The sequence below is a fragment of the Vipera ursinii genome (genome assembly GCF_947247035.1).
Source record: "Vipera ursinii genome assembly, chromosome: Z".
NCBI classification, from domain to species: domain Eukaryota; kingdom Metazoa; phylum Chordata; class Lepidosauria; order Squamata; family Viperidae; genus Vipera; species Vipera ursinii.
The window spans coordinates 74,588,194-74,609,383 of NC_139517.1; the positions used below are offsets into that span (position 1 = coordinate 74,588,194).

Below are 21,190 nucleotides of genomic sequence, written 5' to 3' on the forward strand. Positions count from 1 at the left end.
GGATTTACAGATTATATGAAATAAGTCACCAACAGCATTACTTGCAAAAGAAACCCTCTTTCCCTAATCTGCTTCCTCCACCTCTTGTGCTTATGAATAGCAGGAAGCTTCACGAAGTAAAACGTTTCTAAATACTGGGCAGAGTCGGAGAAGGAAGTAAAAGGCGACTGGGTGGAGCTACGGTAAAATCCTTTGGGAATAGGCGGAGCCAAGTCACTGCGACTGCGGGCGCGTGAGCGTGACGTAGATGATCCGAGAGTACCATAGAGACTCGGAACTTTTACGTAGAATCAGGAAGTGAGTTGCGGACAACGGCTAGGCAGTAGTATCTGGTGCAGCGTCGAGTCGAGGAGGAAAATAAGTAGTGGGGGGTGGGAACGAGAAGTGAACGAGAAAGGGACGAAGAAGATGGCGTCGTTCATTACAGTGCAACTAAAGAAAACCTCGGAGGTAGACTTGGCAAAGCCTCTCTGTAAGTTCATCCAGCAGACCTACCCCGGTGGGGAGTCTCAGGCCGAACATTGCCGAGCCGCCGAAGAACTCAGCAAGCTGCGCAAGAGCGCGCTCGGGCGCCCGCTCGACAAGCACGAGAGCTCGCTGGAGACACTCCTGAGGTGAGGCGCGCGGATGGCAAGGGAGGGGGAGGGCGCGCGGGAGGGCCCGCAGTGAGGCTGCGCGTGGGCCGCGCCCTCGCCTGCTGAGTTGCGAGCAAAAGCAAACCGAGCCAGCTCCCGAGCGGAGGCGGCTGCCGTGGCGTGACAACTGGACACCACGTTACCGCTGGGTGGGTGGGTGAATGCGGAGGTGACGACTTGGATGCTTTCCAAGCGGTCCTCCTCGTCCGCCTTTAAAAAGAAAAACGACAACAACGAAAATGACACCGGTTTTGTGTAGTTGAGTGTGGGTTAGTAGCTGAGGGTTAGGGTAATATAAAGGAACCGACGCGCTCTCTACCTGTCACCATCCTTCGCTAGATACCTTGAGTAGAAGTCACCCGCTCATTCCTGGTGCTTTGGCGGTCCTTGGGGTAGTAGAAGCAGAGATGTGGGCGGCGTGATGCCTCCTGTTTTTCTAGGTTACGCTTTCTTCCTCCTGGATTTATTTTGTGACTTAATATTTGGGCAGAGTCTCCCATTCCCCTCCCCCAAATATTGGGCATTCTGGAAACCAGTTCATTTTTGATTCTTCACAGTTGGATTATGGGTGAATCAATTTACTGAAGGTTGTATGGGTTCGCCAAAAGATGTAAATATGAATAGACAACCTGAGTGGAAAAGTCGAATGTCACTCTCTTGTACTACAGTATAGGGAAAACTGATCCGGAAGTTTATGTAATTGTAGATTTCTTTATGATATTTATGTAAATATGTCTCCATATGTGCAAATTTCCCTTTAATGGTTGTAGTTGTCCTGTGAAATTTTAGATTGTAGTTCTATTAGCTTATCTTGCTGATAAGAATTACATGAAGCATGTGTAATGAAGTAGAAATTAAATATGTGTTTGAAATTACCATTCCAATAAAATTTGTTGAATTGTCACTAAATTTACAAGTGTTAGTTTCCTGGATGATGATTTTACAAGGAGGCCAAGAATAATGTTCCTGCAATTGTATCAGTGGATTGTGTATATATGTTTAATTCTTTCAAGTTCTCATCATACGCTAAATAACAGTGATAATATATCATTATTCTAGAGAAATTTGAAGATTATATTTAAATGATAAATGTCTCTAACTAAAAATCTAGGGTAGATTAATCTAAATTAGAAAAAGTTACAGTTTGGTATTACTTAAATTTTCATAAATGATTTATAAAATAGATTGTTATACACAAATTATATATAATGTGTACAAATGATAAAGTATTAATATTGGCGTTCAGCAGGTTACACATCTAAAAGTCAGACATGTACAGCACACTATTTTGTACAAAATTCCATTAATTAAAGAATATTTCTTACTAAAAAGTAATATTTGGGTAGTATGCAAAAGCATTTATAAACCTAGATGGCCTGAGCTTTAACATGTTTTCTAATTAACTCAGTTGTTTTGGTTATTCATGACCCAAAATATTGGGCATATGTATTACTTGTTTTTCTGTGCCACTTTGTTCCAAAATTATTGTGATTATGGATCAGTGACTGATGCTTAAGACAACCATATGAACCCATAAGCATGGGACACTGATTCATAATCACAATAATTTTGGAAAGAATGGCACAGAAATGCAGGTAATACATTTTCCCGCTATTTTGCATCATAAATTAAGTTTCAGTTCAGTACAAAAATCAAATCAGTAACTAATGTTGGTCCAAACACTCTAGTTGTAACTATTGCTCGTTCATTTAAAATACCATGAGTGCAGGAAATACTTCTGGGAAATTAGATTTTTTTTAATCTTCAGAGATAAATTATTCCAAAGTCAGGAATGCTTGCTTATAGAATAGAATATCCCATAATATAAAGAATTGATATGTGGCCTGTTTATATATTAACTGAAATAAAATTTAACCAGGATATAATGTTACATAGCTAAGAAGTGAAAAGAAAAAACCAATTTTTTTTTATTGAAAAGTTTTAAAATACAGTTTTCCTTTAAAAAACCCCCCTTCCCCCTCCCTGCTCCCCCCCTACCTCCCCCCAACCTCCCTCCCTCCCCCCTCCCTCCCCCCCCTCCCCCCCCCGACTTCCCAGAGCTAAATACAAGGTATATATATATAAAAAGGCAATCATAAACAACCATATACTAACAACTATAAATTCTAAAATCCATCACTCTCTAGCTTATATAGGATAAGACACACCTTAGCAATATTAAATATATATAAAAAACTAGAATAGAAAAAGAAAAAAACACGAAAGAAGACTTATTCGAATGCTACATAAAACTTCTTAACCCTATACTTGTTCTGGATAAACTCAATCCATTTTCTCCATTCCATAATATAACGTTCTTGCGAATGATCTTTCAAATAGGCCGAAATCTTCGCCATCTCTGCCAGGTCGGAAACCTTTAAAGTCCACTCTTCTATGGTCGGCAGTTCCTCTTTCTTCCAATATTGGCCTATCAAAAGTCTTGCCTGCCGTAATTAAGTTCAACATCAGCTTGGTGTCCACAACTGTAGCGTCTGCAATTATTCCCAACAAAAAAAGTTGCGGACAAAACTTTATCCTCTGTTTAAAAATCTTCTGCATATTCCACCAGACTTTTATCCAAAAAGCCTTAACCTTCTTACATGTCCACCATATGTGAAAATATGTTGCATCTTCATCACCACACCTCCAACATTTAGGCTGATAATTCGGATACATACTTGCAAGCTTTTTAGGATCTAAATGCCATCTATAAAACATTTTGTAAAAGTTCTCTCTTAGATTTTGAGCTTGAGTAAATTTTACGTTCCTCACCCAAATCTTTTCCCACGTATCCATTGTAATAACTTCCTGGATGTTTTGGGCCCATTTTATCATACAATCCTTAACAAGCTCTGTTTCTGAGTCAATCTCTATCAATGCAAGATATATCCGTTTAATATGTGCTGGTCCCTGATTTCTAATCTGCTTTATCAAATTTTCATCAGTCATTGTAAATCCATTTTTCTGGTCTTCTTTCCACCTGGCCCGTAATTGAATATATTGAAACCAAGTTTGAACAACCTTCTCTTCTCGCAAGAGGCTATATGATTTCAAACACCAAACATTCCTTTCCAAGCTTAAAATTTCCTTGTACGTAGTCACATCATGTTTGAAACCAGCATGTATATTTTCTATTGCGTGTTTTGGAATTGCCCACAATGGTATCTTGCTGCTTAACTTATGTCTATACTTCTTCCAAACTCTCAGCAATGCCTGTCTTAAAATATGCATCCTAAACACAGTATCTACCTTCTTATCATACAACAAATATGCATGCCAGCCAAACAACAAATCATGGCCCTCAAGATTTAATAACCTCAGTTGCGTCAAATTAATCCAATCGCTTATTCCTACTAATGCAGCAGCTTCATAATATAATTTAAAATTAGGCAATTTAAGGCCACCTCTCTCACGAGTATCCTGCATAATCTTAAGTTTAACTCGTGGCTTTTTCCCTGCCCACACAAATTTATTGATACCACGCTGCCATTCCTCCAAGTTAGAATCTTTCTTAAGAATCGGTATCATTTGAAATAAAAATAAAAATTTGGGCAGGACATTCATTTTCACTGCTGCAATCCGTCCCAACAAAGACAATTGCAATTTTTGCCAACTCTCCAATTCTTTTTGAATTTTCCCCCATAGTTTTTCATAATTATTTTTATATAGCTTTGTATTAGAGGGCGACAAAATCACCCCCAGATATTTAACCCTTTTAACAATCTCAAATCCAGTTAATCCTTCTAAGAGAGCCTTCTGTGAAACTGTCATATTTCTAGCCAAAATTTTAGTTTTCTGTGTATTTACTTTAAATCCAGAAACCTTCCCATATTGTGTTATTATCTCCATCAGGTCCACAACAGAGTTCTCTGGCTGGGTCACTGTAACAACCAGATCATCTGCAAATGCTCTCAATCTATAGTCCTGATCTCCAACTTGTATCCCCTTAATTTTTTCCGAGTTCCGAATCTTAACCAATAGTATCTCTAATGTTAACACAAATAACAAGGGCGATAACGGACACCCTTGCCTTGTGCCCTTCTCAATATTACATGCTGCTGTCAGGCTATTGTTAACTATGATTCGGGCAGTTTGTTTTTGATATAATGCCCTAATCGGTTGTAAAAATTTTTCCCCAAAATCCATTTTATCTAAAACTTTCAACAAAAATTGCCAATTCAATTGATCAAAGGCCTTTTCAGCATCTAGAAAGATTAGCGCTGCAGAGATCTGGTTGTGCCTTTCCAAAAACTCTAACACATCAACTATATGTCTCACATTATTTTTCATTTGCCTACCACTAATAAACCCCGTTTGATCTCCATGAATCACCTGTTGCAGAACCCTCATCAGTCTATTGGCCAAAACCTTAGCAAATATCTTATAATCTGTATTTAAAAGCGATATCGGTCTGTAATTTTTAACTTGAGTAGCATCCTGGTCTTCCTTCGGAATCAAAGAGATAAAAGCTGTTCTCCAAGACGGTGGCACCTTTCCCCCCCTCTGAATTGTCTGAAACAGTTCCTTTAACGGCTTTATCATCTCAAATTGTAAATTTTTATAATAGGCCGCAGTCAAGCCATCCGTGCCTGGCGCTTTATCCACCTTCAGTTCCTTAATTGCTGTAAGAATTTCTTCTTCTGTAATCAGTTGATTAATCCCCTCTTTTTGTACTTGCGTAAGAACCGGGATGCTAGCATTCTCCAAGTATATATCAATATCTTTTACATTAATTTCCTCTTTAGTATATAATTTCGAATAAAAATCCACAAAAGCATCCTTAATAAGATTCTGTTGAAACACAACCCTTCCTTTATACTCAATCTTATCTATATTAGAGGCCCTTTGTTTTTTCCTCAGTCTATAAGCTAACCATCTGCCTGGTTTATTAGCGTTACAAAAAGTATTGTGCCTAGCAAACCGCAGATTGGTTGCCACTTGATCTGCCATTAATTTATCAAATTGTCCTCTTAGCAGTCTAATAGCCTCCTTGATCTTCACATCCTCTAGATTCAAAATCAAAGCCTTTTCTTTTTCCTTTATTTCATTCTCCAGTTCTTTCCTTCTAGTTTCCACTGCACGTCTATGTTTATTATTCATATATATCAACACCCCTCTCATATAGGCCTTGCTAGCATCCCAAACCATGTCCATAGAGGTACCCTTATTCATATTAATCTCAAGAAAATCCTTCATCCGCTGTTTGCATTCTTCCACATTTCTCTGATTTCTAAACAAATTCTCATTTACGCGCCACGAGCGCCTGTCTCTTTTCTCCTTATCAATCTCCAACCAAACTGGACTGTGGTCAGAGATAGTTCTTGCACAAATCTTCACCTTTTTAGTTCTCAAAAAAAAATCATTAGTCAACAAAATAAAATCAATCCTCGAAAAAGATTGGTGTCTGTCAGAATAAAAAGTATAATCCTTCTCCTGCAAGTGTCTCTCACGCCAAATATCTCGCAATTCCAGGTCATCCTTCATTTCAAAAAAAGATTTAGGCAGTCTAGCATGACTTGGAATGCGCTTAAAAGCTCCAGCCTTATCCAACTGTACATCCAAAACACCATTCCAGTCTCCCATAAAAATAAAAGATTTATAATCCAACTGGGTAAGCTTTGTGTGGAGTAAGCTAAAAAAATCAGCTTGTTGTTGGTTAGGTGCATATAATCCAAGTAGAAGCGTCTTTTTACCTTCTAACAACAGCTCAATCATAACATATCTTCCATGCTTATCTGCTTCAATTAAGTCTGCTGTTAAGGCACTTTTAACATAAACAACCACTCCATTTTTCTTATTCTCTGCAGAGGCAACAAATTGCGTACCCAGTCTCGAGTTCAGTAAATGCTTTTGATCCAAAACTCTAATATGCATTTCTTGCAAACATATAACATCTATCTTAAATTGTTTTAAATATTGAAAAACTTTCTTCCTCTTCTGCGGTGAATTTAGTCCATTAACATTCCAGGTTAGAAATTTAGTTGCCATGCATATCCTCCAAAAGCTCTTGGACCACAGCTTTGATAGGACTAACTTCTTTAGGCCATGCTCCTCCCACAGCTTGACTATATGTACGTTGTGAAGAATCTGAAGACTTTTGCTGATCTTGTTCTTTTATTTTCTTTGCTCGTTTTAAAGCAGCACGCGTTACTCTTTGCTCTCTAGGATCATCCAAAGAAGTTGTAGCTTGATCTCCTCCAGCACCACTTTCCTCTGTTTCATCCTCTTGATGTTCTCCTTCTCCAGATCCCTTTCCAGCTTCCAGAAGTGTTAATGGGGTTGCTTTTAAGACATTATTGTAGAAATCACGCGCTTGCTTCACAGTAATCAGCCGATACCTTTTACCTTCATGCATCACCATCAGCCCATCTGGAATCTCCCATCTGAACCTTATATCTCTTTGCTTAAGCTCATGCACGAGAAATGTATAGTCCTTCCTTCCCCTTAAAATCCTTGGAGGAATTTCTTTTAAAACCAAGACTTCTTGTTCAGCAATCACCACTTTAGCATCATAGGCAGCTTGTATAACTTGATCTCTAATTTCTCTTTTTGCAAAATAAACCACCACATCTCTAGGCAACTTTCTCTGTCTGGCAATCCATGAATTCACCCGAAACACTTTATCCATAGCTGCTCTTATTTCAGATGCTGGCTGGTTTAATACCACTTCGAGAGCCTCAGAGATCAGCTGCTTTAAATCTTCTTTAATATTCTCTTTTAAACCTCTGATTCTGACAGCAAACTGCATCTGGTAATATTGGGCTAGGCTTAACTCCCTTTCCACTTTGTCTCTTGCATTTTCATTCTCCCGTGCTTTTACTTCTAATATAGCATTCCTTTGAGCCAGATCATCCATTTTTTCATCTAATTCTTCCACACATTCCGCCACTTTATGCACTGAAGACAAAATGTCTACCTTCATCACGCTGTCCTCTCTTCCATTCTCTCCTCCAATTTCTCCAATTTCTCCTCCATCTGTGCAAATTTATCAGCAATTGATTGATTAATTGATTCCAAAAGTACCTGGGCATGTTTATCCAAAGCATCTCGCAAATCCTTCGATGTCAGCGCTTCAGGAGGGTGCAACGCCTGTAGTGATGATTGTTGCACCGGCGAGGATCCACCACTCCGAAGAGTTTTAGGGGGAGGTTTCGCCGCCATCTTTTAGTCCTCAATTATGACGCACTTTCACTTAAAGTTTAAAAAGTCCAGCAAGCTCGAGAGTATAGTAAAATAATCCTCTTCACCTTTGCCTCTTGTACCGCTCTGCCTGCTCCTTTAAATCATAGTCCTTTCTTCAGGCAGGGATGGTTTGCAGACGCCTGGCTCTGCTCCAAGAAGTTCGGAGCAGAGACGCCGGCCAGCTGGGAGCAACCCAGGCTTCGGGGGAGTTCAATCCTTCAGCCGCCCAAGCTCCAAGCTCAGGCGGCCCCGGAGAACTCTACCCCTACCTGGGGCCTCACCCCCTCCTCTTCTCCCAAGGAGGGGGCTTCAATTTCACCCGAACAGCTGATCGGCGCTGTTTCGGGCGAAAAAACAAACAGCTGAGCCGCGGGCAGCCCGGGAAGGCTGTCTTCGGCGCCGCGCCGCCACCGGAAGTCCCTCAAGAAAAAACCAATTTTGTCTAGTGGTTAAAGGACCAGGTTAAACCCTGGACATGAAAGCCAGCTGGATGACTTTGAGCCAATCACCCTATAGTCTCAGGCTTGGGCGACAAGCTGATTGATCAATTCCTGCAGCAATCAATGGATAACAGGGGACCCTGCACTTACAGAAAAATGTTAGGAATATACCACTTAGTGTTTTCTAATCTCAGCATTATGATAGTTGGTCATCTTTTCATTATTTCCTAATCAAGAGTGAATCCTGTCTTGATGTTTACACAGGTAGTTTTTGACTTACAACCATTTGTTTAGTGACTGTTCAAAGGTACAGTAGCACTGAAAAAAATTGACTTATGACTTAACCCATTGCAGTATCTCCATGGTCATTTAGGCATTTGGTTACCGGCAGGTATTTATGTCATTTATTTATGCTTTTATGGCACTATCCAGGGTCATGTCATCATCATTTGTAACCTTCGCATATGGCTTCTGACAAGCAAAGTCAATAGGAGAAGCCAGATTCACTTAATAACTGCAATGATTTGCTTAACAACTTTGGCTAAAAAAGAATGGCGCAAAGCTCACTTAACTGTTTTGTTTAGCAATTGAATTTTTGGATTTAGTTGTGGTTCTAAATTGAGTACTATCTGTATGATGCTGAACCCAGAAGTGGGGATGGTTGGAGGTCCAAAACCTCCTTTAGTTTTGCCATTTAATGCCTATTTTTGTAAAGCAGCTTGCTAATTTTTCCAATTATCACCTAGCCTTCCATGGTAATTTGACAACCACGTTGTAGTCCTGGAGTGTGGACAAGAAGAGCTTTTGTGCCTTTATGTTACAGTCAAAAAGTGAAATAATTTATCTAGCAGCACTTCCTGGTTGTATTTCATATAGTCATGGAGAGGATTCATTTCTCTCTCTCTTCCTTGTGGATAAACTGGTCTCACATAAGATAAATAAAATCAAGCTTCATTTTTTTAAAAAAAACCAAAATGCTTTTTTTTTAAAAAAAAAATCTGTAATAATATGCAAGAGATTCAGTGTGGAAAAAATAATTACTGAGGTTTTCGAAACATGATGTTGCAAATTAGTTAAGAAATATTTTCTGAAATGAAATACAATATTTTGATGCCTGATACGGTGTGCTATGGTTTAACACTTTGCCTAAAATATTTCAGTACAGAAAAAAAATCAAATTATTAAAGATGATAATAAGATTCTAAGAAAAAAATACATTTGCACAAATATTGCCTGAAGTAAGAGTATTTTAATTTAATTTAATAATTTGATTTCTATACCGCCCTTCTCCCGAAGGACTCAGGGCGGTGAACAGGGCAATACACAATAAAAGTAAGAGCCGCGATTACCAGTTTCAGAAAGATAAAACATGCATGACCACAAGTGGGCCTGACATTTTGACTGGAAGTTGTTGAAGTTGTTAAGCGAAGTGCCCATATGACTGCCTTGCTCAGTAATTGCACTTCCACCTTCCTAGTTGCAGTGACCACATAGGTCAGACATGTCAAACACAAGGCCCGGGGGCCGGATCCGGCCCGCGAAGTGGTTTCATGCGGCCCGCAAAGCCATCCTGGAAACAGTGAGGGAACGGCCCCCACTGCCTTGGCCCTGGCCCAGAGACCCTCCTTCCGCCAGAGACCCTCAGATCTGTCCCACTCCTGCCCAGGCCCCCATAGGCACCCTTGATGTGAACGATGTAGAGCTGGCCACACCCACCCAGTAGGCCATACGCACTCTAGCCACGCCCACCCAGTAGGCCACGCCCACCCTGGCCATACCCACCCGGCCCCCTGAGGGCAACCACAATGCTGATGTGGCCCTCAATGAAATTGAGTTTGACACCCCTGACATAGGTCATTAAGAGGCAGCATTCTTCTGTGAATACAAGGGTATCCCTACTCTATGCTGGAGAATCAAAACTCAGATCCAAAGATCCAACCTTTCTTTCTCTGGCCCAGCATGGCAGTTGCCTTTTGCACATGGTGACAAGGGGAACCAGAGAAAGAAAGTTTAAATACTTTCTCCCACTGAGTGTGCCAGTTCCTCTGCCCTGTATGTGCAAAAGGTTTCAGATGCCATGGTGGAAATGCTCCATACTAAAATCCTGCTTGGTTTTCATAAATGACTTATTTAGCCAGGAGCAGGCAACAGTCTCTCCTTCCACTTTCAAAGAAACTGGTTGAAAAAGATGTGTCCCAAATGGGTCTCAACAGACTTTTTTCGCCTGATGTCAGGAACCAAATTTGCAACAACATATACACTTACGGGGGTTGATGTTTTTATTTCAGATACTATGATCAGCTGTGTTCCATAGAACCAAAATTTCCATTTTCTGAAAACCAGGTAATAAAGCTTTTAGATATTGGTTTAAAATGTAATATATTGTGTAAAAGAATATTTGACATTGGAATATAAAGTTGTTTTTGAATGAATTTTATAGTTTTAAGTCATATTTCTTAATTAAAATAAGTGAGACTGTGAAGACATCAGCATTGGAGAGGCATCTATTATACAGTGTGAAAATATTATTTTGGATCACAAGGATACATATCAATCACAGTTTTAGAATGTATTAGTTTCTCAAGAAAATTTCTGTATATACTTTGTACAGAAATTAAGAATAGTCCAATTAATTGAATTGCATAAATGTATATTATAATTTAAAACAAAGACTTTACACCCAATTCTGTTTATAAGAGTAAAATAATTGATGTAAAAGGAACTCTAAAATATATTTTCTTTAACATACATAGAATTTTCTCATAAAACTTCTTTTCGGAACTTTTATACCTGTCTTAAAGCTAGAAATTAATTTACTGTTTTTATTTATATTTTCAGATCTGTGTAACCTTTACCTGGAAAGATGCCTTTGACAAGGGATCATTGTTTGGAGGATCTGTCAAACTTGGTAATGAATTATTATAGAATTCAAAATATATGGAATCTAAATTATCTTCTCTTGTATTCTAACTTACTATATTTTTTAAGAATTGCTTATTTATTTATTAAATTGTTATGCTGCTCATGTCTTGTGACTTTTATTTAAAAGTCACTCACTGATTCTGCAGAAGAGACATGGATTCCTTCATGAATATGAGCATAATTTTTGTTTTGATCTCTAGAAATAAAGTAGTGTTAGAATGGAATAATATTGTTGGTAAAAGATTGCTTAGTTTTATTAAAATTTTCACTGGGAATGATACATATGAAATTGATTTGTGCTAAGAAGAATGCTTTCTGTTGATTGTGCAACTATGTTCCTTGTGTTCAGAAGCCATAAAGGCTTTTGATTTATTGAGGCAACTTGTGATTATCTGTGTAAATAACTGGATATATTTTCAGGTTTTTCTGTTCATTGCCAACTTTCAGTGCTTTATCAGTTGAAAGAAACTAGAATCAAGTCAGAACCAGAATTGAACCACATTGTTAGCTTGTATTTTGGTAGTCAGATTGGTATTCTTTTCCACTTTGACATATATTCCAAAAGCAAAAGTGTAAATATTTAATATTTATTAAAATGTATTTCTTTGTAAACCCAACTAATTTGCAAAAGAGATACTAGGAAATGTAAGCAGGATTAATAAAGAATGTAATAATGTTAGAGTAACCTGTCAATATACGGCACCATCTCATTTGTCAGGGGAAATAATCTAAAGCCTCAGTCTGTTCACCTGGGAACAAGAAAGAGTAATTAGAAATATTCTGTAAATGTGATTCCTTTTTATTCCTGTACATACAAAGTATTTAGATAGATCTTGTAACTTTATCAGGAGATAGTAAAGTGGTAATGCACTTGTTATTCCAATAGCATTTAGCGTTGTGTAGTCTCAGAAGATAAGTAGGATGAGGTTGGGTAGTATTTGGATCTCTAGGAAATACCAGGATTGTAGATTAGAGAGGAAAATAAAAGAAAAGAAAAGATGAAAGCAAATCTATTTTTAATGTTACCAAGTTGACTCCATTGATGTGTCCATAGAGTTACCAGGGGCTATGCTTGATTCATGTTTGGGTGGTTTGTAGGTGTGTGCTAGATGGCCCAAGAAACACGAATCTTTTGCTGTTTTATTAGTCATTGTCATTTTTGCAGTCTGTATCATTCTTGTACTGGTAGTCTTCGACTTATAAACACAATTGAGCCCAAAATTTCTGTTGATAGGTTAGACAGTTGTTAAATGAGTCTTGCCCCCCATTTTATGATTTCTTGCTGCTGTTGTTAAGTGAATCACTGCAGTTACTAAGTTGGAAACACAGTTGTTAAGTGAATCTGGCTTCGTCATTGACTTTGCTTATCAGAATTCTGCAAAAGGTGATATAAGACCATGGGACACTGCAACCATCATAAATTTGAGTCAATTCTCAAGCGTCTGAATTTTGATCATATGACCATGGGGATGCTGCAATGGTCATAAGTGTTAAAAATGATCATAAATCACTTTTTCCAATGCAATTGTAACTTTGAACGGTCACTAAACTAATTGTAAGTTGATAATTACCTGTAATGTGTTATTTTTAATCCATGTTTATAAAGCCTCAGTCTTATCGTCTTCTATCATTTGTTTTATATCCATTTTTATGACAGCAGACAGTTTAAAAATAACTTCAGAGTGCCTTATTCCCATATATCCTTGAATTCTTCCAAAATTAGAATATTTTGCTGCATTATTTATTAGTGGGTTTCTTTTTCTTTAACTATAATTTTTAGTTCTTTCTATAATAATGATGATGATGATGATGATGATGTTGGAAGGGACCTTGGAGGTCATCTAGTCCAACTCCTGCTCTGCCAGGAAGCCCTACCATTTTAGACAAATGGCTGTCCAAATTCTTTTTAAAAACTTCCAGTGTTGGAGCATTCATAGCTTCTGGAAGCAGGTTGTTCCACTGGTTAATTGTTCTGACTGTCAGGAAATTCCTCTTTATTCTAGGTTGCTTCTCTCTTTGATTAGTTTCCATCTGTTGCTTCTTGTCTTGCTTTCAGGTGCTTTGGAGAATAGCTTGACTCCTTCTTCTTTGTGGCAGCCCCTGAGATATTGGAACACTGCTATCATGTCTCCCCCTCATCCTTCTCTTCATTAAACTTTCTTGTTCTCTTTTGTTTCAAACTTTCAAAATCCTTTCTTACCATGTTTTTTCCCTTAATCAACAGAACCTTCTCACAGGTAGATTTATATTTAGTTTTAAAATCTTCATATATTTTAAATAGAATTTTAAATATCAGGTAGGATACTAATAATTAATTTCAAAATATTATTTCAAATCTATCTGATGCCTTAGTCTGTTTGATTTTTGAAAATCAATTTTCTAACCACCCTTTAGCTTTTATTCCCAAGTAGTAATTTTTAAGTCCTTAAACTTACATAAAATTTATTTTGCAAGGAATAAAAGAAAATGAAATTTCTTACTATTTCAAAAGCCATTAACAAGCATTTTCCAGAACTGATTAAGAAACCCAAGTATACAAATCTAGAGTCCTTGTTCTGAACTGCAACTTCATCAGCAATGGCTTTCACTTGGGTTGGAGAACTTTAAAATCTATTGGAGACACGCTATAGTTTGATCTCTTTTGGGGTAACCATTGTATGGAATGCTTGTGGCCAATACCAGGTCCTCCATTCACTGGCTCTTCATTTTGCTGTGGTTGTCAGCTCCACTGAAAATGGAACCATCTTAATTACTGTTCAAGAAATCAAGCTAGTTGTGTTTACCCAGAACCAGTAAAGACAAACAGCACAGTGATATGACTACAATAGCAATTCTTTAAATAGTTTCATCTAAAATCATAAAAGCTTTAAGGTTACTTATTAGCAGTTAGATCACCTGGAAATCAACTAATATTAATTTTGATTTTTTAAAAAAGGATTGTGTATAACTTAATGAGTTCCATAGATATGCAGATTTGTTGATGTATATCTATTATTATATGTTTGTGCTTTTATTAATTAGTATAGACTTCATTACTGTTTGATTTATAGATAAGATGTTGATTTTATGACCTTTGTTTCAGCTCTGGCAAGTTTAGGCTACGAGAAAACATGTGTGTTATTTAATTGTGGAGCATTGGCCAGTCAAATAGCATCAGAACAGAATCTTGACAGTGATGAAGGGATGAAAGCTGCTGCTAAATATTATCAGGTACAATTTTTGTCTATGTTTAACTATTTATTGGAATTTGTAATTGTTTTGTTCAGACATTAGGAACATATCTTAAAAAAATATAAACCTAGAGAAACTATCTAAGATAAGAGTGGGCAATTAATTTTTCCAAAGAGCCACATGAGAAAGTGGGACTGTTGTGCATAGCTGAACCAATAGGGCTGTGATGGTGGGCAGGCATGCATGAACATAGATAAATTGAAAAAAAAAGCAGTTGCCTTCAAAATAAAAATAATGCAGTTGTACTTTGTGCATGGTATACATTTATTTACATTTGATTTCTAATTTCCAATTATTGTCACATCGGCCAGACAGCGATAGCCAAAGGGCCCAGTGTGGCCCAGAGGCCATAAAATGCCTAGGTCTGATCTAAGATGAATATTCTGTATCAAAGAGAAGAGTGGTGGCCATGATTTCCTTTGGACTCACCAGCATCCCTGTCCTGTTTAACTGTTTATGTTAAAATAAAGTTGACATGTCACAAAGAAAAGCACCAGTCTTCAAGTTAATTTATATTTCTGAAAATTTCTGTGGGCATCATTAAACCTTTTTTTGTTTACATGCTCAATTTGGAATTGTGCCCCTTGCACTGAAACAGAATTTAGGCTAGAAGGGTTAATAAGGATTGCTAAACAGGTAGGAATAATAAAAGAATTGCAATAATGTATTCTAATACAATAGTGCTATATGAATAGTTATATTCTAATGATAATTATTTTGTGAGTTGACAAACCCTTAGTAGCCATTTTAAAAGAGTGTGGTGAGAGTGTGGTGGCGCATCAGCTCCCTCTGTTCCTGGAGGAAACTGATTATCTGGACCCGTACCAATCGGGCTTCAGGCCTGGACACAGCACGGAGACGGCATTGGTCGCGCTGGTGAATGATCTCTGGAGGGCTAGGGACAGGGGTTGCTCCTCTGTCCTGGTCCTATTAGATCTCTCAGCGGCTTTCGATACCATCGACCATGGTATCCTGCTGCGGCGTCTCAGGGGGCTGGGAGTGGGAGGCACCGTTTTACGGTGGTTCTCCTCCTACCTCCAGGGCCGCTCGCAGTCGGTGTTGACAGGAGGGCAGAGATCCGCCCCGAGGTCTCTCATTTGTGGAGTCCCTCAGGGGTCGGTTCTCTTGCCCCTCCTGTTCAACATCTACATGAAGCCGCTGGGCGAGATCATTCGTGGTTTTGGGGTGGGGTATCACCAGTACGCTGATGATACCCAACTTTTTCTTTCCACCCCGAACCAACCCAGTGATGCCCTCTCCGTGATGTCCCGGTGCCTGGAGGCGGTTCAGGTCTGGATGGGGAGAAACAGGCTTCGTCTCAATCCCGCCAAGACTGAGTGGCTGTGCATATCGGCGTCTCGGGTTAACCAAGTTATTCCACCTCTAACGATGGGGGGTGAGGTGTTACCCCCCGTTGATAGGGCTCGCAACTTGGGCGTCCTCCTGGATTCACGGCTCAATTTTGAAGATCACATAGGAGCCGTGACCAGGGGGGCTTTTGCACAGGTTCGCCTGGTGCGCCAGTTGCGTCCCTATCTGGACCGAGACGCCCTACGCACAGTCACTCATGCGCTTGTGACCTCCCGTTTGGACTACTGCAACGCTCTCTACATGGGGCTGCCCTTGAAGACCACTCGGAGGCTTCAACTGGTGCAGAATGCGGCCGCGCGAGTTGTAATGGGGGTTTCCCGATACTCCCATGTAACACCTCTACTCCGCGAGCTGCATTGGCTTCCGGTTGCCCTCCGGGTGAAATTCAAGGTGCTGGTTATCACCTATAAAGCCCTACATGGCCTGGGTCCGGGTTATTTGAGGGAACACCTGCTGCCGGCATCAAACGCCCTTCGCCCAGTGCGCTCCCACAGGGAGGGTCTGCTCAGGGTTCCGCCGGTGAGAGATTGCCGGCGGGTGACACCCAGGGATAGGGCCTTCTCGGTGGGAGCGCCTGCCCTCTGGAACCAGCTGCCGGTAGAGCTGAGGACTGCTCCCGACCTCCGATCATTCCGCCGGGGCCTGAAGACCTGGCTCTTTGAGCTCTCGGGCCCAGGCTGAGGAGAAAATTTTAACTGGGGTTTTAATCTACAGGGTGAATTTAATGCTTTTTTAATTGGTTTTAACTTTTGTATGTTTCGATTTTAATTCCCTGTAAACCGCCCTGAGTCCTCAGGGAAAGGGCGGTATACAAATGCAAATATTAAATTAAATTAAATTAAATATGTTCTCAAAGTTCCAAATGTACCATCAATTTGAAAAGGTTGAGTTTCCTATTATGTAGATGTATATTGCCTAAATTTTTTATTACAAGTCGAGGAATATTTTCATTATCTAAGGCTTCTACCACTTCCTTTTCTCAGCTAACTTAAATTGTGTAGATATCAATAAGGTTCCAACAGACGTAGATGTAGAAATGCAATAAAAACTTGTTATAGTAGCCTAAGTGTTTCTCAGGCATCCAATTAAACTAAATGCAATAGGAACAGTGCCTTAAACGGAATGTCTATTTTGTAGTGTTTTTCAATATATTATTTAGCATACTTGTATAATAAAATGTATTATTTTCTCAAGTTTGCTAGTGGTGCCTTCCAGCACATTAAAGATACCGTCCTCTCTTCATTAAATCGAGAACCTACAGTTGACATTTCTCCAGATACAGTTGGCACACTAAGTCTTATCATGCTGGCTCAAGGTCAAGAAGTCTTTTTTCTGAAAGCTACCAGAGGTACGTGATATAAACTGGAAATATATAGATTTTATAACTTTATTTTTTACCAGAAATTAAAATCATTGGGAGTATTAGTATATTTATTTAAGTTGGAAATAGTTTGAAATGAGCACTTTCAATTTATATTGAATGATAGAAAATTTAATTTAAAAGTTGAAGCCAAACTATCATATGATAATTTGAAGAATTTGTATTTATGCATTTATTTAAGGAATTTAAAGACCACCTGTTTCTTATTACTTTAGTTAGTGTATGTCAGTGACAATTAAATATATAGAATATCAAATCAAGATTGCAAACCAAAATTATACTGTAGTTAAGGCTGGACATAACAGCCAGTCTACCACCATAACAAATTCACTTACTATCCTTGACCAATGTATAGGATTTATTTTTTTATCTACATAAAATATTTTTTACTTTTATAAAAGATACCTTATTTCCATAAAACATTTTCATATGGATAAATTGTACCTATACACATAAAAGTACCTGACAACACAATTTCTTAAATTGGCAATCAAAATTTTCAAATGTAGTTTATTTATTTATAAATTTATATAGTGGCCTATCTAATTTGTAAGTAACTGGGTGACATACAATAGTTAATAAACATATAAAAAGAAAGATTTAAAAATAGAAAAGTCAACATTAAAATGGAAATAATTTAAATTATTTTTAAAATTTTAATAATATAGATAATACTGATACGCATCAGTATTGTATATGATTAACTTAGCATACTGTGCATTTATGAATGGCCATCAGGTGATACATTCTTGTCTCCATATTCAATAATATCTAAAATCTTTGCTTTTATAGCTGTTACCCTTTATTTTAACGATAATATGAAAACCTATTCTGCTGCATGAAATGCATTTCTAAAAATATATAATAGACATTTTATTTATTTATTTATTTTTATTTTAATTCCATTTATATCCCGCCCTTCTCCGAAGACTCAGGGCGGCTTACAAGCTTAGCAGTAGCCTTCATTCTATGTATATGCCTGCTTATTAGGGCTTTCACGCCCCCCCCCAAGCGGCATTATTACAAAGTCAGCTTAATTGCCCCCAACAATCTGGGTTTTTGTCTGTATGTAAATATATAACATTAAGGCTGGTACATTTTAGAAACAATATTTTTATGGAGCCTGAAATGTCAGTGTCTAGAACAGAAGATTTAGAGATACACCACTTGTGATATAATTTGATATTCCTATACTGCAATTCAGAATTCATGATCTGTATGTATTATTTGAATGCATTAGTTTAAAGTTTATGGTTCAAAACAGCACAAAAGTTAAAAGTTTGCAAATCTTGAAAGAACTTTATTATTAAGATTGTTTCATAGAAGAACTCTATTTCTTGAGCTTCATTCAATAATTTATTATTTGAGGGAAGTTTTTAAGAAATGATCCAGCTTTATGCATTTTCTGGGAGTCTTGTTTTCAACTAAAATCTAGGTGTTATTTTAAAAATAATATTGTATATAGTGCTATTTTGTTGCTGTTTGATTTATAAAATAATGGAGAACTTTAAATTCTGATGACAGTATGTAGTTCATTGATTTTGCACATATAAAAATACTGCTCAATTTTTCAAAACTGACACTGGTTCTTTTTTATTTAGATAAAATGAAAGATGCCATCATTGCTAAACTTGCAAACCAAGCTGCTGATTATTATGGTGATGCATTCAAACAGTGCCAGTACAAGGATACCTTACCCAAGGTTGGTAATTTCATACAGGAGACAGCAGAAAGGAGTACAAATATGATACATGTTGAGTTACTGACTTGAAGCTATCAGTGACATTTCAAATATTTTGTAATCCTTGCTTGACATTTGGCTTGTGGAATGAGATGAAGAGTTGCAGTTAATTTTGAATTTCAGTATGTGAAACAAACACAAAATTCCCAATACCTCTTAATTTTTAATCAAATGTAGAAAGAAAGCCAAATGAAATTTTTAAAGAATATATTTATATTCACATTCTGAGTTACTTGAATGCCTGAGTCTATATGAATGTTTGCATGTAAACTTTCAGTGTATACTTATTCTATATGTGCTGCTTTTGTATATCTTAATTTGATTGATGGTTTCTTTAAGTGATAAGAATATCCTGTGGACATTGACCAGGAGGTTCATTCTTCTATTACAACCCCTCATATTTTTGGATGTTCGGAGACACACAAGTGCTGATTTGAGGCTTAAAAGATGCAATTGGGAAAGAGTGAAGAAAATTAGTTTCTGTAATACCTCCTATAGTCTTTCATAATATAATACTTTGGTTAATTTTGGAAAAACTAAAGTGAGCTATCAGAGTGGTTTTCATTTGGCAACACTTTTTTAAAAAAATTAATTATCTGGAGGTTGAGAAGTTATTTTATGCAATTATATGTCATAATAGCATAGCTGCTGAGAGCAAAGACTCAGGAACAATAGCACAAGTTTGAACTTGGATTATGTATACTTGAAGACATATTTCTGCTTAAAGTAGCTATTGGGACATGCTTATAAGTAGCACTGCTTTGAATTTCAGTTGCAAATATTATCAGGAATTCACTAATACTTTCACAATAGATCAGGATTGCAATATAGTCACCTTGTGGTGAGATGGGCTGCAAATAAATTCAATAAATAATAATATGGCTTTTCACTGCTGATCAACTGTGGACATATGTATGCAGTTTAAATATCTTTTGCTTTTCAATATGCTAAGTAATGATTCTCAATAATGGTATCTTATTTTACAACAAAAGTAAGCAAAATGTAAGCTTTCTTAGCAATCAGACTTGTACCTGCTTAAGGCACCAGGCTAGAAAGCAAGAGACCATGAGTTCAAGTGCCACCTTAGCTATGAAAGCCAACCGGGTAACTTTGCTCACTCTCTCAGCCCAACTCATCTCACAGGCTGGTTGTTGGGGAAATTGTGTTGGATATATTCACAACACTTTATTTATGAAAATAATAAAGGCAGGATATAAACAAATAAGTCAGCCTATTAGGGGTTAAATTGTAGAATTGACCTTCAGGATACCAGTAGAAATTCCAGTTTCAAATGAATTTGCATGTTTAAAGAAAAAGATTTATTTGAAAATGGACCAAAGGCAGAGTTGGTAGATACACTCATCCTCACTCATTCCTCCTATTTTTTCTTCACTATTAGCTGGCAGTTTTGTTAATATTTATATGATATCTTCTCTTTTTAGTGATATCTTTTGCAATACTATAGGAATAGACAAGCCAAAGATATTCTGACGATACGTACTTCACTTTCATGTCCTTGAAGGGCAGGTATTTCTGAAAAAATAGCAAATAGAAACAAATAACATTTTAAGTAGTTATTGCAAGCAAAGTAATTTAAAAAATTCAGTAACTTTATTAAGATTGTATTATATGGCACTTCTACAATCTTATCTTGATTGATGTGAATTAGCAATTTTTTAATATATCTTTACCATAAGGATCATGTTACTCTTTTATATGTAGTCATGTGTTAAGCTTACTTAGTGACTCCATTTCTCTTTGAACTGAATTCATTATTTTTTCTCAAGAATGTTAACTGGGTGATTTATATAAACTAAGGTGTAGATAATTTGTGTTACTTGGGTTCATAAATACAATGTGTAATAGTATCCTTACATATTTGAATTATTAACCCTTCCTAAACTAACCTGGATGATAGAAGGGATGATTTAGGAAAATTCTAAATCAAATTAACATTTCCTAAATTTAACTACAGATTAATATTCATAATTCCACTAAACACAATCCTTGCATGTTGGTATCTTTCATCTCCCAGGCCTATTAAAACATTAATTGGGTGTGTCTAATGTCCTGTTCTTCTTCCTTTTCTTCCTGCATCCCATGTTGTCTGTGATGGTTTATGTGGTTGGACTTTTCCCTTGGTCAGTATTTTTATTTCCAGGAGGTGTTCCCTCTTCTGGCTGCAAAACACTGCATAATGCAAGCCCATGCAGAGTACCATCAATCTGTACTGGCAAAGCAACAGAAGAAATTTGGTGAAGAAATTGCAAGATTGCAAGTGAGTAAC

General features: G+C 37.5%; 1 protein-coding gene across 2 annotated transcripts in view; it reads left to right on the forward strand.

Moving 5' to 3' along the window:
• Positions 1 to 300: 300 nt before the first annotated feature.
• The window catches only part of PDCD6IP (programmed cell death 6 interacting protein), a 43,550-nt gene continuing 22,660 nt past the window's right edge, over positions 301 to 21,190 (forward strand). The window contains exons 1-7 of one of the 2 annotated variants that reach the window (XM_083377390.1): positions 301 to 614; positions 10,546 to 10,600; positions 11,096 to 11,165; positions 14,262 to 14,389; positions 16,976 to 17,129; positions 18,764 to 18,864; positions 21,050 to 21,181. In XM_083377390.1, coding sequence (XP_083233516.1) covers positions 409 to 614; positions 10,546 to 10,600; positions 11,096 to 11,165; positions 14,262 to 14,389; positions 16,976 to 17,129; positions 18,764 to 18,864; positions 21,050 to 21,181 — 846 coding nt within the window. In that variant the 5' untranslated portion in view covers positions 301 to 408. The remainder of the gene's footprint in view (positions 615 to 10,545; positions 10,601 to 11,095; positions 11,166 to 14,261; positions 14,390 to 16,975; positions 17,130 to 18,763; positions 18,865 to 21,049; positions 21,182 to 21,190) is intronic. The other variant, XM_083377391.1, reaches the window with a different exon arrangement.